The sequence below is a fragment of the Macadamia integrifolia genome, chromosome 14 (assembly GCF_013358625.1).
Source record: "Macadamia integrifolia cultivar HAES 741 chromosome 14, SCU_Mint_v3, whole genome shotgun sequence".
Lineage (NCBI taxonomy): Eukaryota > Viridiplantae > Streptophyta > Magnoliopsida > Proteales > Proteaceae > Macadamia > Macadamia integrifolia.
The window spans coordinates 16327930-16344292 of NC_056570.1; the positions used below are offsets into that span (position 1 = coordinate 16327930).

Genomic DNA, 16363 nt, shown 5'->3' on the forward strand with positions numbered 1-16363 from the left:
TAACTAGCATTCCAATGAACTTCAAGCAAATGTTAATCTTACCAGAATACATAGCTGGAACTATTATTACTTGCACTTTCTTAAATGTTAACATTTGCTTCAAGTATTCAAGCAAATGTTAATCTCACAAGAATACATGGCTGGAACTATTATTCAGTTTTGACTGTGAGAAAGAATTTCGCTGCTGCTAATGGAATCTTAGGGGTAGGTTTGAAAATACTCACTTATGGTGTAAATGGCTTTAAATATCCATCAGGGATTGGTCATATAAGATTGGTATCGACTGAGACCAATCTCCGATCCGATACCGATCTAGATCGATTATTCGGATCATCTCAGGGGAAAAATAATGCTTTTTATAAAAACCAAGGGTAAAATAGATTGATACCCATTGATCCAATTCGATCCAGATCGGTATCAGACCGATGCGGATACCGTCCCCTAAAACCTTGAGTATGTGTGATCTGCCACGAGAATGAGAAGGCTCAGGTCATAGTTTTAGCTTTATTTAGTTTTTAAAATTTCTATTATACGTTCGTTACTTGCAAGCAGCAAGCGGTGCACCACAGAGGCACTTGTTAGGGTAAAAGGAGGATGAATCGAATTGTTGAAGATTTCCACCTTGGGGGATCTTCCCACATAAAAGATTATAACTCACGTCAAAGTACTGCCAATTGCTCATTCTCGTTACAGCTTCTGGTATGCTTCCAAAGATCTTGTTGTGCGAAATGCGCAAGTACATAAGGTTTTTCCCGATCTCCACATTGGATAGATTATACTCCAACATCTGGTTCATCGATAGCTCAATCATCTCAGTCGACCCATTTGCCTTGAACAACATCGACGCATCCCCTACAAACTTGTTCCCAGATAAGTCGATCTCGAAGAAATCAATGTCCCCAAACGATTTCGGGATTTCACCGGAGAGTTGGTTGTTAGAGAGGTCGAGCCAGAAAGACTGTCGACTTTGGAATTTCCCGAATGATTCCGGGATTACTCCGGTGAGACTATTGCTGTTGAGGATGATCTGTTTTAATTTGGGGAGGTCGGAGAGGGAGGAGGGGATCGAACCAGAGAACTGGTTGGTGCTGAGATCGAGGCTATGGAGGTTGGGGAGTTGGCTGAGGAAAGAAGGAATTGGACCAGAAAGGTTGTTATGGGAGAGTGCGAGATTGCCGAGGAACTTGAGCTTTGTAATGGTGGAAGGAATGGTTCCGGTGACTTTGAGGTTTTCTATTAAAACGAGGCTTTCGAGGTATGGGAGGTCGCCCACGTCAACAGGGATATGGCCGAAGATGAAAGCTGCACTGGCGATGTAGAGGCTGGTGATGCGATTTGTACTGTTGGAGTTGTCACCGCACTTGACGGAGGTCCAGTTGCAGCAATCGGTGTTGGGGATCCACGAGGCGAAGTAAGATGCATTGTGAAATGCTGCCTTGATCTTCATAAGTGCTGCGTAGTCGTCTTTGTTGCAGAGAACTACAGATGATGATGTGGACAGAGGTCCAGAAGAAGAAGAAGATGGTGTTGGGAGATAGGAGAGAAGGAAGAGAGTACTCAGGAGGAGGAAGAGTCGTCGGGTGGGAAAGGCATTCATGGTGCGGTGTTATCTTGGGATCTCAGGACTGATTTGTGAGAGAGCTTGTGAATTTTTCTTCTCTTGGCCTGTTTTATAGATTATGAGGAATGGGATGGTGAGGACGACTACGAATGGCTACCTCCTGGCATATGTACACGTCAGCAGGTGCAGCCAATGAAAGGATACATAAGAGTATCTTCAGTGTGGGATAGCACAAACTTTTCTCCGCTGTACCTACTCGTTAGAGGATACTATTCTTTCTTCATTGTTTTTAAGAAACCAGTGCTTAGTCTAGGAATAAAAAAAATAGGGAGAGGTATAGGAAAGATTGGGGTATGCACCGATCGGAGTTAGGTATGGGTATCAATAGAATGTGTTTTTTGGAAACCTCTCTGTGAAAAAAGTGCTCTCTACCAGTGTCATTGTCATTTTCTGAATGTTCTTAAGACAAATAGTGACTCAATGTTTTACCAATTGTAATCACTTATTGGAGTTGCACCTTAAGAGATTGGTGAATTGTTTTATCTTAGAGGTGAGGACGTTAGTCAACCCGGTTGCATACAAGTATGGGGCGTTCAACTACCTTAAGGAGAGTATTCTTATGCGACTCAACTCTACACTTTTGAAGGACTTCTGTTTACAAATCTGCATATTCATATTGACTTGTAAGTGATACTCTCTTTCTTCATTTAATAATATTTAACTGAAGAATTTGTCAAAGTCTTATACCTATTGCCATATTCTATTTCTTACTCTGTATAGTTCATTTCCTTCCTTTGTTCACTAGGAAGCACCCAGATCATTTCTACAAACTCTTCAAAAAATCTACAAAAATCTCACAGAGAAAACAAAAATTAACTGATGGGATTCGGAAGACGGGAAATTAAGTATAGAAATTGTTGGATTAAAACTGGGTTTTTAGAAAACAAAACTTAGAAATCAAAATGGGCAAATCCAGAAAGACGATTTCTCAACCCAAGGTAAGAATAAATACTCACAAGGAGTAAAATTGTGCTAAAACTACTCCAAATCAGGAATCTCCCATTGCAAGGACCAATATTTCCTTGATAGAGCCATTGGTGTTGTTTCTAGCATCACTTGTAATCTTCTGGACTGATTCTAGGGAAAGGATTTTATTGACTTTCACATAACTGAAAGCTCTTCTTTGAATTGTTTACAGGATAAAAAAAGGGAGAGAAGGATCCTAGTGTTATGCGAAAATTGAATTTTCTTTTTCTTTTGCAAAAATCTCCTTCCCTAATCTCTTCTCATTTCTACTTCGTTTCAAGATTTTTTGGGTTAGGTCCGGATGTTTACTTGACTGGATGGTTGTTTTGGGGTTTGAAAAAGGGATTTGATTCACAGCCAGTGGATCTATAAGAGACACATGTCGCGCATAACAACGCCTAATCCAAAGTGGATCTGGCTCCTCTTCTTAGCACCCATCGCCAAGGTCAACCCATAGTTATTGGGCAAGCGACACATGGTGAGACGATGATCCAAACAAGGCACTGACAAAGACTCGGAGAATGAGGCACCAAGAACCATTGGATCATTGTCTTGCCACATTGCACTCGCCAAAGTAGCTATAGGCATGATCTAGACGACAGGCGATAAGAAGAAAAGCCAAATACAACCAAAGTGGAAGCAGCCCTGTTGAGCCCCTTCATCAAAGTCTCACAATCATAAAACAGAACCAACTGGTCATCTGAGAAGACTCTAGGAAAGTAGAAGCTGATCCCAAAAAGCTTCAACCCTTGAGGAAACAGCATAGAGACCAGGACAAACTAGCCTCATTGGTTACTGAGGAAAGCAAAACAGCGCAAGCTTCAACAACCAACATCGAAAACCCTAATTGTGCCAAGAAAGTCCGGGGGATTTTGATGCTTCCAGATATCCCATAGCTGGGATGACCATTAGATGTTAGCATCCAAATCTCTATTTAAACTGATGAGAGAGGTCCGTATAAAGAGAATAACGTAAATGAATGAAGAGCCCCGAAAGCCAGTCACATGAGACTCACATCTAAGCGATAAGGAGACACTCTCCAACATGACGACGCAGAGTAACACAGTACTAAAAATGGCACAACAGTACTTTTAGGCTCAGGAAGTGTTATGTGTGTCCACCCGAATGGAATTTTTTTTTTTTCTTTTTTTCTCTTTCCCGATATCTGTAAGGCCCAAGCCCTTTGCTACATATATGTTTCATGGTGGAGTACTTACATGTTTTATTGCCTTGTCGAGCAAATTAGAAGGACGAGTGATTTTTGAATTTTTGAGGTAGGATTTGTAAGGAGAGTTCTTGTTCGAGTTTGGGAGTTCTTGAGAGATCTTCATTGTACCTTTTAACATTATGAATTATCTTCAGCTTAACCCCTAAATGTATCACATCGCACTGATGTGCGCATTATGTTAAGTTAAATCTCTGTCATCTTACTCTCTAATCTGTTTGTTCTAAATAGAAAGACAAATTGGGCGAAGGGAAGAGCTAGAGCCCGTGTAACATTTCCAAAGAAATAACTTAATTTTTGGAATAACGGTGACAGTGCACCAGAATTCAATGTGGTGGAAGCGCTTTACATGGAAACGATCGGATTTGGAGTTCTGGAGAACAAAATTGGCAAAGCCCACTTGCTTGAATCCTTCTCTATTTCCAATCTCCTAACTGGTCAAAATCTGTGATATGAGTTTGGTTGGGAGGATATCCTTTGACAGTTATATGAGCAAATCCCACAACTAAACAATATTTCCCTAATAGACCCATAAGCCAAAACAATATGACATCACCTGTGCTTTCAAAGTGATTGGAGGTTCTTGCTTAGCTTTTCCCCTCAAAAATAGTGGAAAGAGGAGTGGAGCTTCAACGATTTGAGAGAGAGAGAGAGAGGAGGAGGATCATTCAGCAAGAGATGGAACGAGATGAGAGCAATTGATTATGATCCTTCAGCGATTTGAGAAAGAGAGAGGTGATTCGCAGCGATTTGAGAAAGAGAGAGGTGATTCGATCTCTGAGAAAGAGAATGGAGCTTCAGCGATTCAAGATGAAGGAGAAGGGGAAGAGAGATGTAGTCTGAGTCAGTGGACCGACTTGATGGATCGGGTGTAACTGAGCTCCACACCTACGGACAGCAGCTCCATCCCTGACAATCTATCTTTGAATTTGGACCCTCCACGTCATTAGGAACAAGTGTCTAAATTTGGTAGCAGAATTGCATCCAATTGCATTTTCTAAGAATTGGAGAGGATCACCATACATAAAATAAGAAATTAAGTTTGATCGAACATTAATTAAAATGATATGGTTATCACACTTCAAAACAAATTGCGTACACTCATATCATGAGATATGAAAAATTGGGGAATGAAATTATAGTACGTGTTATAGGTTGCATTATAGAATTGACCTCGGCTGTGTGCTTTAGTATTTGTTTTTCTAAATGTTTCAATTGAAATTTAATTACATACCTTAATACGAGATTAATATATTATTCTAGACAATGCGGAAGGTTGTACTTACCCCGTAAAATTTTACTTTTACCTCTTTTTATTATTTTACTATTTTTTATTTTTTTGGTAACAAACGATCTATTGAAAAACCAGTGAAGAACACATGGATGGGGAGACAGAAGGCTCCTTTAACCAAAGAGGATTCAGCCACATTGTTATCCATGGTGTCAACAGGATCTTCCTGGCTAAAGAATTAGCCACAATGCCGATCTCTCTAGGAATGAAAGAAGAACTACAAATAGAACATTCAAATATAAGTATTACATGCATGTAATGCAATTATTTCTTCGATATGCATTAACATTACAGTCTTGCTTTGACTAAGTTGGCTTCATCAGATCTAGCATCAAGCTGTAAATCTTTCCAATCATCATCTTCCACTTTGCTGAAAAATTGGTCCACCATTTCATTTGTGACTAATTCTAGTTTCGCAACCTCCCACTGCATTTCACAAAAAAAAAAATAAATAAATAAATATCATTTTTACAACACTGTTAAAGTTTTTAATTTATCAATAAAACTATAGAATCTTTCTAAACCTTTGGTTGTTTATCTTTATCAAACAGCATTGCTCTACAACCCTGCATTTGAAGAAAATATTAGAAAAATTAAAGATGAATCATAATGTAAATTCAAGTGAGGATCACAGTTCATCAATATAAAGACCTCATAAAAGTCATTGTTCACTGTTTTGCGAAAGGCATGAGAAGCCATTCTAAATTCACGAATTAGGCATTGATCTAGGCCTTGTCCTCGTCCTTCCCTGATCTGTTATTTATTCAACATATTTAGTTAAGAAATTTTATATTCATAATGACATTATAAGTTATATATTTTATATCAATATAAAATAAAAATTTATTACCGATCTAAGGAATATTTTAAGGCTGGTGGGAGATGCTGCTTTCATAGACTTGATTGCTGCCACAATCCAAGTATCTGCACCATTCTTAGCCTCATTTTCCTATAGAAACAAGACCATTTTTTTCCAACATCAACAAATGTCATCCATAGCAACATCAAATTAGGAAATAAAAACTAAAAGTGGGAAAAAAAAATTCATAAATGAAAACATTATAGAAAAAGAGAAATTAAATAGTGAACAAAATGGACCTTTAAATCCCTAAATTTCTTTTTCATTTCTAATCTTACCAATGCTGATAATATTTCTTCGACTGTTTTTCTTGAGAAACATTTGTTGATGATATCCATACTGCATCATCATAATAAACTTGTATCACACAATAAATCATGGATATTGAAAAAAGTAGAATATATAACCATCTTTTCACCTCAACTTAAAATATTGTGTTTATCATTACCTTCTTAAAGCAGAAGTAGATTTAATTGATGGTTCTTCAATGAACTTATTGATGACATTAGATACGATAGTTAGATCCTTAGAATTAACATTTTCCAACTCTTTTTCTAATGAAGGTAAATCCTCTCATTAAGAATAAGACCCAAAATATATGAATCATGGATATAAAATGTGCTTTAAATAATTCATATATTTAAGTTATTAAGAATATAATATAGATACCTTGGAATGGACAAAATGAATGGCAAGACCACATGCAAGCATCTCTGCCCCATCTAACCGTGCACCAGTAAGGCCCAAATACTCTCCTGAATGAAATTGGTACATGACAATTTTAAAATCTTCATGATGGTATTGAGTAAAAATACCTTGCATTCAACATTAACGTTTTAGAGGAGATAGGTATTTATTTTTCTCACTATTTAGCTATTAAATCAACTAATTTTAATTTTAACACATTAAAAAAAAAAACTTTAACATTAAAAAAAAAAAATCATTGATTCATATAAATAATTTCTTCTTAACGAGGAAATTATTCCTTATTAGCTCACCCAAAGAAGCTTTCTCATATATTCTTAATTTTTACCACGACGTATATTATGTGGGAACTAGATTTTTTGAACTAGGGTTAGAATAAGGTCCATCTTTATGTCAAGATTCTACTAAAATATAGTTGGCCATATGGCAGGGTAAGATTTGAACACACAATGAAGACATTGAAAAAAAAAAAAATGGTGGTAGAAAAACAAGAGGAAATAACTAAAATATGGTTGTAAAAGATCAAGTTTCGCTATGAAGTTTAACTCATTGCATGTCAATATTATCGGTACTATATCTATCCAATGGCTAAAATTAACAAATCATTCTTCAACACAATACAAAAAATGATCTGTATATGGAGGTTTCCTTGGTGGGCCTTCCGAATGAATTGTTGCCACCATCTTCTATATCATCTTATATCATTAAGACCAACACAAATTGGAGAATGTATAGTCACTTTATTATGTATTAGTTTCAATTTTGTAGTTATTGCCATCATTCGAAGAAATGATTAAAGTATTACCTATAAAACCTGGTAGCCTTGACAAAAAGTATGATGCACCTACATCCGGGAAAAGTCCTAAAGCAGCTTCAGGCATTGCAAATACCTGTATAAACAAACACACCAAAATGTTTATTAAAAGGATAGATGAAATATTATATATAAGAGTAGTTGGTGAAGACATTACCACTTTCTCAGTTACAACTCGAACCTTTCCGTGCATGGATAGTCCAGCTCCACCTCCCATGACCACTCCATCAATAAGTGATACCTTCAAGATCCAATTTTTTTAGATCAAATCCATATCAGGCTTAAAAAAAAAAGAAGAAGAAGAAGAAGGAAAATACTAATAAAGATAACATCTCACCAAAGTTTTATCATGTGTAGCTAGAATATAGTCTAAGATGAGCTGTTTCCGATAAAAACTTGCACCAAAACTCCAATGACCTGATACATTTAGTCAAGTGTATTATAAGTTAATATAAAATCATTACTTGTTTACTCACACAAATATAACATCAAGCCTAACCGTTTACTGATTAAAATTGGTATTTATGCAAAATAAAAATAATAATTATAACATTAAATGTTAACACCAGTTGCTTGTTCAATATATATATATATATATATATTAAAACCCCTTTGAGTATTGTAATAAAATATTGCATTAGTTTTATCAATTTGCAATAATAATTCTTGTAAGTAGTCATCAAGGAATATGCGTCTAAGAACTACAGTTGAACTTTACCACCAGTGCAATATTGAATGACAGCTACACAATCACCACCTGCACAAAATGCTTTTCCATTTCCCTGCAAAATGTTAAAATAATTTGATAGTGATCTCTTCGAATCGATTACATGGATAAAGCACCAAATTATTCTCACTCTTACTTGGGCAAATAAGTGGAGGACTTGATTGACTCTTACAATAATATTTACCTTCAGTATCACTAATTTCACTCTGGAATCCTTTTCGTATTCTTTGAACTTCTTTAACATTTCAGAGATCTATAAATGAACAAAAGAGAAAAATAAAAAATAAATAAGAAGATAAACATTTAGAAGCGGGCAATAGAGGTATAAAAAATAACTGTACTAAGATTTATTATGAAATTGATGATTCGATAGCTTCTCTGCATACCATGTGAAATGTAAGAGAATTCAGCCTCGTAGGCCTGTTTAATATCACTTTCCTTGCACATGAATTTTCTTCGAACAAAACCTGTGGTCAGAGAGAGAGATCAGATTTGTGTTGGGTGTTCAACATTCCCCATCAACCTGTATCTTTGCTAGGGATAGAACCCAGGAGTACAGGTCCAACCTGTTGAAAAAAAGGTCAATTTTGGGCTGGACAGAGGCAGACAAGAAGTAATAGTTGGACCAGGATCACCCCAGCCCAAAGGCCATTCTAAGTGGTTCAGCCATGCCTGTTTTTTTCCAAATTCAAGCCAGCTGATGCGCTTAGTTTTGTATGGCTTCTTCCTCCATGAGCCTTGATTTTCAGCCATGTGGAAGCTAACTGGCACCTGAACTTTTGTGTGTGTGCGTGTGTGTGTGTGTGTGAGAGAGAGAGAGAGAGAGAGAGAGAGAGATTAGGTTCCTCCTTGAAGGGGTAGCTTGCAGCCATGAAGAAAAACTAGTAGGCGCTCTCTTGAAAATAAGAATAAACACTAAGTAGAACTAATCAATCGCTGAGGTATAGAAGCCACAAACACACTTGTATATAAATAGAAGTAGCGCACAGGACCTCTACAGCTTCTGCTAGCTACTTGGATGAGTTGGATCAAAGTGTTGGGCCACTTCTCCTGTACCAGAAGCTGGAAAAGGCAATGAGATACACGTTAAGAAGTGTGTTAAATAACATTGAATGCATCTAAGCTTTACCCGGATAATTTTTTTTAATGGCATATGCATAATGGATCCACCTATTAAGTGCCACGTTTTCCGCAACAGTGTTCTGATCATGTCGAAGACTTATTCGTACGTTAATGACTTTGCAAATTCGTTACCATCCATAGTCTTTTATTATTATTATTATTATTTTAGTGAAAGCATTAGTCTTCTTTTTTAATTTGATACGTACTTACTTTTCTTTTGTCGGGGTGCCATATTTTCCTCATGATTGTTAGGTGTTGTATTAAATATGTGTTAGGCAGTAGTTAATCACAATTTGCATGTTACACAATACATTCATATTGGAAACGTCGAGATGTCTATGACAGAGTTTCGATATCAAGAAAAAAAAACCGATATTTACTTATGAATACCTTGTCGAAGCCGGGGAATTAGATCATCTTGTTCGAGATGCACCTAACATAGTATTTGATGCAATAATAGCATAAATTGGGGTTAGTGCTGATCCAACAACCCAGAGAACAACAGGAGATTACAGTGGGTCTGGTGGCCACCTCTATGGAGTAGTGAAACCGATAATTGATACCCAATAGTGTGGATCAAGTTCTTCTCGTGGGCTGATTCATACATATGGAATCTACCACAGAATTGATTGTTGGGTAGATTCCAACTGTGTAGACCGCTCTCCATGTACCTTATCTATCATCAAGTGAGAATGATGGATGCAAAAGAAGGGGGATTATTCATTCTTGTCCTATTTATGTGACATTATCAGCCTTAGAATGGTGGTTGAACTTTTATTTTATAATGATAGTAAAACTTCAATTTTGCCAAAACAATATTTGCGTAGAAGTTAACATTTTTTTTTTTTACCTTTTGGTCTGATTGTCACCACGGCACCACCTACCTTACTTTTGTCGAGTAACTCTAAGATGGATGCAAAAGAAGGGGGATTATTGATTTTTATTTTATGTATGTGACATTAATAACCTTAAAATGGTGGTTGAACTTTCATTATATAATAATAGTGAAACTTCACTTATGCCAAAACAATATGCCTGTGTAAAAGTCAACATAAATTTACATCGCCACCCCCTAGAGAATACCACTATTAGAGAGACACTCCTTGTATAATATCAAATTACACTTACACCCCCTACCGTCAATCTCTCTTAAGTGAGGATTTGAATTGACATTTTTATCCTTTCGTTTAAAACGCATAAAATCAATCCCACTTTACCTAACCCTTCATTGGGGAAAACAGAAGATGACTTCTGAAGGTTTGCGAGTTGGGAAACAAAGTGTTACTTGTAACTCATCCTGATCACTGTCGACACCCTCCAAGGCAAGAAATGCACCGCCTTTTGGAGGTTGAAGCCTGTTATCAAGCTCATTGGTGGTGCTTGGTCAGAGCCCGATCCCATCTCTTCATCCCTTCTCGACTCCAATATCATAAACCCCATTGGTTGGTCTGCACATGCCCAGTGCCTCGATCTTCTCCTCCACTCCATGGTGGTGTACAAAGAGGATACCGCAATGGTTATAAGGAGGGATTTCGATCGATGTCCAACGAGGTTGGGTTGAAATTTTTTGGATTTTCTGGTTCCCCCCTCCCCCCCTGACTCTCTAAAACACTACTTTTTTCTTTTTTTTAAACTCTATGTGTATATGAACGGTTCAAATCAAATATAAAAAAACCACAAAAAATGGAACCAGATGGAAACTGAACTGTGAACTGTAAGAAATCTGAATAAGAAACTTCCAAACTTTTCACAAATCTAGGTGTCCGAATTTCCATGTAAAGGGAAAGATGATGAAAGAAGAGGCTGCAAAAACCCTCCACAAATCTGGATTCCAAATTTCGCCAAGAAAATCATTAACAATGGCAGTGTGAGTTCAATCATGGGAGGGATAGCTTCTCATGCTTATGTAGCCTCGAAGCATGCAGTGGTGGGTCTCACAAAGAATGTAGCTGCGGAGCTAGGTCAGAATGGGATAAGAGTAAATTGTGTTTCAGCATTCGCGATCGCATCACCTTTTGTTAGGAATGTGTTGAAGAAGTATAATGATGATGTGATTGAGAAGAAGGTAAATGGGTTGGCTAGTCTCAAGGGAGTTACCTTGGCTGAACAAGATATTGCTGAGGCTGCAGTTTATTTTGGGAGCGATGAATCAAAATGTGTTAGTGGCCATAATTTTGTCATTGATGGAGGATTTACCGTTGCAAATACCAGCTTTGGTATATTCGACCAGTGAAAGTCCTGCACCCTAATGAAGGGTTCTAAATTATGTATTATGTTTGGCACTTCGATTGTTCACCCAGTTTTTAAAATTAATATATATCAAATCCAGTGAAAAGTCTGTGATGTATGATATAGAGTTAGGGCTATTATTGATGTATTATTTCTCTTCAAAAATTTCTATGAATTGTTGATAATATTGTTTTGATGAATATTGTAGTGTTGAGTCTGTTGACTAGGAATTGTGGAACCGATCTCATGCACCAGCCCTAGAATCAACTAGTAATTATCAGTGCTTACTCTAGTAATATAAAATAAAAGGATAGCAGAAAATTTTTCTAGCTATTCTAGTAATTTTTTTGTCAATGAGAGTTGGTCAATCCGGTTGCATACAAGTATGGGGCGTTCAAATACCTTAAGGGGAGTATTCTTATACGACTCAACTCTACACTTTTAAAGGACTTCTGTTTACAATTCTGCATATTTGTATTGATTTGTAAGTGATACTCTCCTTCTTCATTTAATAATATTTAACTGAGAAATTTGTCAAAGTCTTATACCTATTGCCATATTCTGTTTCTTATACTATATGATTCATTTCCTTCCTCTGTTCACTAGGAAGCACCCAGATCATTTCTACAAACTCTTCAAAAAATCTACAAAATCTTCTGGAGAAAACAAAAATTAACTGATGGGATTCCGAAGACGGGAAATTAAGTATGGAGATTGTTGGATTAAAATTGGGTTTTTAGAAAAACTTAGAAATCAAAATGGGCAAATCCAGAAAGACGATTTCTCAACCCAAGGTAAGAAAAAATACTCACAAGGAGTAAAATTTTGCCAAAACTACTCCAGACCAAGAATCTCCCATTGCAAGGACCAATATTTCCTTGATAGAGCCATTGGTGCTGTTTCTAGTATCACTTGTAATCTTCTGGACTGATTCTTAGGGAAAGGATTTTATTGACTTTCACATAACTGAAAGCTCTTATTTGAATTGTTTACATGACAAAAAAAAAAAGGGAGTAGAAGGATCCTAATGTTCTGTGAAAATTGAATTTTCTTCTTCTTTTGCAAAAATCTCCTTCCCTAATCTCTTCTCCTTTCTTCTTCGTTTCAAGATTTTTTGGGTTAGGTCCGGATGTTTACTTGACTGGATGGTTGTTTTGGGGTTTGAAAAAGGGATTTGATTCACAGTCATTGGATTTATAAGAGACACATGTCGCACGTAGGTAAGGAATTGATAGAAAATTTAATAAAGAATTAAAGACAAGCCAAATCCGTAAATATGAGCTAAGTATAGTTGAGTGATGGAAAAATTCCCTTTTATCTTGAAAAGCTCAATAAAGATAGGAAACTCATACTTCAGGGTGTTTGTTTTCACCCAAAAAAAAAAACTTGTGGATGCATGTTACCTTCATCAACAGGGAAGATAAATTAGCTCCCTTTTACTACAACTCACATAATATTATTTAAAGGAAAAAGTGTTTTTTTTAGGGATGTGTGGCCCTTGAGACAAGACATATATGGCATTAAATGACCAAACCGCCCCTATGAAATGTAAAATGATCGATCCCTTTATGGATACTTCCTCGTGCGTTATCATCGGCACTCATGCATATATAAAATGTAGAATCGACTACACTCTCACACAAAAAAAAAACTTCCCCATATGAAAAGAATGATCAAAGACATTGAAGATATTGACGATCTTTGACAAACAAGAAGATCCATTATTTACCTACCAACATGGTAGCGATGATAATGATAATAATTATCCCATAGAAGGAAAGGAGGAGCAGGCTTATGCTTAGATCGAAGTTAGTCGAAATTTGCCTTCATTATCTTTTTTGGGGTTTCAAATTCAAAGCTACTTATTGTAACAAGAAACAAATAAAAATGCTTGGTGAGGATTCCTTTGGAGGCTAGGGGCTCGTTAAAGAGAGCAATCTACCCTCGTTACTTACAAGTGGTGAGCGGTGGACCACAAAGGCACTTGTTATGAGAGAAGGAGGCGGGATAGAAATCCTGAAGATTTCCACCTTGGGGGATCTTCCCACACAAAGGTAATCCCCAATCTCCACCTTGGATAGATTAAACTCCAACTTGTGGTTCCTCGATAGATCAATCCAATTAGTCGACCCATTTCCCTTGAACAACATCGACGCATCCCCTTCCAGATTGTTCCGTGACAATATGATCCTGGTAAAATCCACGTCACCGGAGAGCTGGTTGTCAGAGAGTATGAGGTCGATATACTGTCGTTGGAATTTCCCGAATGAGACGGGGATTACTCCGGTGAGCTTATTGCCGTTGAGTTTGAGATTTGTTAATTTGGTGAGGGAGGAGAGCGAGGAGGGGATCGAACCCGAGAACTGGTTCATGCTGAGATCGAGGTGATAAAGATTGTGGAGTTGGCTGAGGAATGAAGGGATTGGACAAGAGAGGATGGCTCCGGTGATGTATAGGAAGACGACGCGTTAGTGTTGGAGTTCTAGACCAGTTGCAGCAATTGTGGGTGGGGATCCACGAGTCAAAGTAGGATGCGTTGTGAAATGCTGCCTTGATCTTCATAAGTGCTGTGTAATCGTGTTTGTTGCAGAAAACTCCAGATGATGATGTGGATAGAGATGCAGAAGAAGATCGTGTTGGGAGAAAGGACAGAAGGAAGAGAGTACACAGGCGGAGAAGGAAAGAGAGTCGTCGGGTGGTGCGAAAGGCATCCATTGTGTGGTTCTGTTCTCTTGGTATCGAGGTCTCTCACAGAATGACAGAAGTGAGAGAGAGCCACTTTATAGAAAATGGAGGAATTCTGGTCAACTTGACCCTATTCCATTTTTCTGTTTCTTAATCTATGCTGTCCAGCTCAGCTTTCCAAGTGTCATTTTTTGCACCTAAATATCTCATTCTAAAAAATATTAATATATATATATATATATATTTTTCTGTTAATTAACCGTTTCTTACTCTAGGGGTGTCAACCGGTCAGGCCGGTCCGGTTTCGGTCGGGCTTAATCGGGCTTGAAGACTTTCAAAGGCTACACCGTGTCCGCCCATTTAACTAATCGGGCTTAGTTATTGAGGGCATGGTACACTTTATATTCGGTCGGTCGGTCTCGGGCTATAATCGGGCTACCTTAATCGGGTTTTAGTCGGGCCTTAACCGGGCTACGGACATGTTTAATGTTAAATGGGCTCTAACCGGTTTTTAAACGGGCCCTCTTTAAAATGTGCTCTTATGTTCCGACCCACTCATGCAAGCCCAAAAAAATGACAATAAATCAATAAATGATACCAAATATAACCATTATTTAAAATGTGAACATGTCTTTTACTTTTTAGTTTTTATTCTTTAATTTGGGGGGTAAAATAGGTATTCTATAATCATTAAAGGGTCGGGCCAAGTCGGTGCACAATAGGCCGGTCTCAGTTGGGCGTTATTCGGTCGGTCTCGGTCGGGCGCCCGACGGTCCAAGTAGCAAAACCGAGACCGACCATTTATAAACGGGCCGGGCTCAAGTCCGACACGTTTAATAAACGGTCCAGGCCAGGTCAGTCTATAAACGGGCGGTCCCGATCGATTTAGTCGGGTCAGGCCACGAATTGACACCCCTAGCTTACTCTTGTAATGGAAAATAAAAGGAAGTAGAAATATTCTGCCTTTTCTAGAAATTTGCGTGTCACTATATGCATACTCGTTAGAATAGAAGAGTGAGTCTAAGTGTGGTATTTATTATGTGGCAAAACGTCAAAAAACAAAAAAAAAAAAAGGTATAAAGGAATGTGTTCAGGGAGGCAAAGTAATCTTGTTCACTTTCATTTTTCTAGCAAAAGAGTTCTCAATTGGACGAGAGATGTGGTAATTCCGAATATTGGATACTTTTTATTTATTTATTTATCAGCAAGACAAGATTTTATCAGAAAAACAAAGGATATCCGAAATGTAAATTTATCCAATTCAATATCCGAAACCTCAACCGAGAAGAATTTTAGATCAATGGCCCTAACATTTGAATTTGTTAATTAGTTGTTACTTTATTTATATCATACTATCATATTATCATAATACTTATTATTATTATATAAAAGCATGTACTCATACTTCGTGGCTAATCTTTTTCTAGATTATTTTACCCTTCTTGTATATTTAAATACCTTATATTCTTCATTACCATTTTTCTTTATCTTTATTATTTTTCCTATTTTTTTGATGCCCTTTGTTCTTTCTTTTTTTTTTAGTTAAATATTTTCTAAAAAATTAAAATCTTTATTCATCTCAAACTCCCACGCCCCTTCAAGAAAAAAAAAAAAAAAAAAAATCTCTCAAGCCTCTAATATATCTCAGCTTCGTTCTTTATTTTCTCTTTCCTAATTTCCTTTGTTCTTTCGAAATATCTTTTATTATAAACTTTCTCTATTAATTCATATCTCTCCATCTATTTTGCTACAATCTATATCTTCAAACATTCTTCCTCCCCCCATTTGTTTCCTTAATTTTTCTATCCAAAAAAGAAAAAATTGTTTTCCTAATTCGTTTATTTTCCTTATCAATAAAATTCTCTAATTTTTTCCTCGAACTTCCAAATTTGTAGCATGATATCTCCTTCTATATACTCTCTCTCTCTCTCTCTCTCTCTCTCTCTCTCTCTCTCTCTCACACACACACACACACACAAAAGACCCAAAGGATTGTTTCTTCCCAAGTTAAAATTTATTTTGGATCATATTCTTCAGCAATCTTCGCATGTCTACAACCAAGGCTTGATCCAGCCTCTGCTCATGCTCTTCTCAATCCTGTCTTACTCGGTAAGCACAT

General features: G+C 37.1%; 3 protein-coding genes across 3 annotated transcripts; 1 reads left to right on the plus strand and 2 right to left on the minus strand.

Moving 5' to 3' along the window:
* Positions 1 to 538: 538 nt before the first annotated feature.
* On the minus strand, positions 539 to 2026 carry LOC122060943 (polygalacturonase inhibitor 2-like). Its single transcript, XM_042624057.1, has one exon. The coding sequence runs from the start codon at positions 1595 to 1597 to the stop codon at positions 539 to 541; it is 1059 nt and encodes a 352-aa protein (XP_042479991.1). The 5' UTR covers positions 1598 to 2026.
* Positions 2027 to 5155: 3129 nt separating this feature from the next.
* On the minus strand, positions 5156 to 8961 carry LOC122060660 (3-hydroxyisobutyryl-CoA hydrolase 1-like). Its single transcript, XM_042623782.1, has 14 exons — positions 8881 to 8961; positions 8595 to 8675; positions 8393 to 8461; positions 8200 to 8263; positions 7819 to 7898; positions 7639 to 7722; positions 7473 to 7557; positions 6632 to 6717; positions 6411 to 6532; positions 6241 to 6301; positions 5954 to 6052; positions 5755 to 5856; positions 5628 to 5669; positions 5156 to 5529 (listed from the first exon to the last, which is right to left on the minus strand). Exons 1-14 carry the CDS (start codon positions 8959 to 8961, stop codon positions 5392 to 5394), a joined length of 1194 nt encoding a protein of 397 aa, XP_042479716.1. The 3' UTR covers positions 5156 to 5391.
* A 2248-nt stretch (positions 8962 to 11209) lies between these two features.
* Positions 11210 to 11563, plus strand: LOC122060661 (short-chain dehydrogenase reductase 2a-like). The gene has a single exon (XM_042623783.1). The coding sequence runs from the start codon at positions 11210 to 11212 to the stop codon at positions 11561 to 11563; it is 354 nt and encodes a 117-aa protein (XP_042479717.1).
* The last annotated feature ends 4800 nt before the right edge of the window (positions 11564 to 16363 follow it).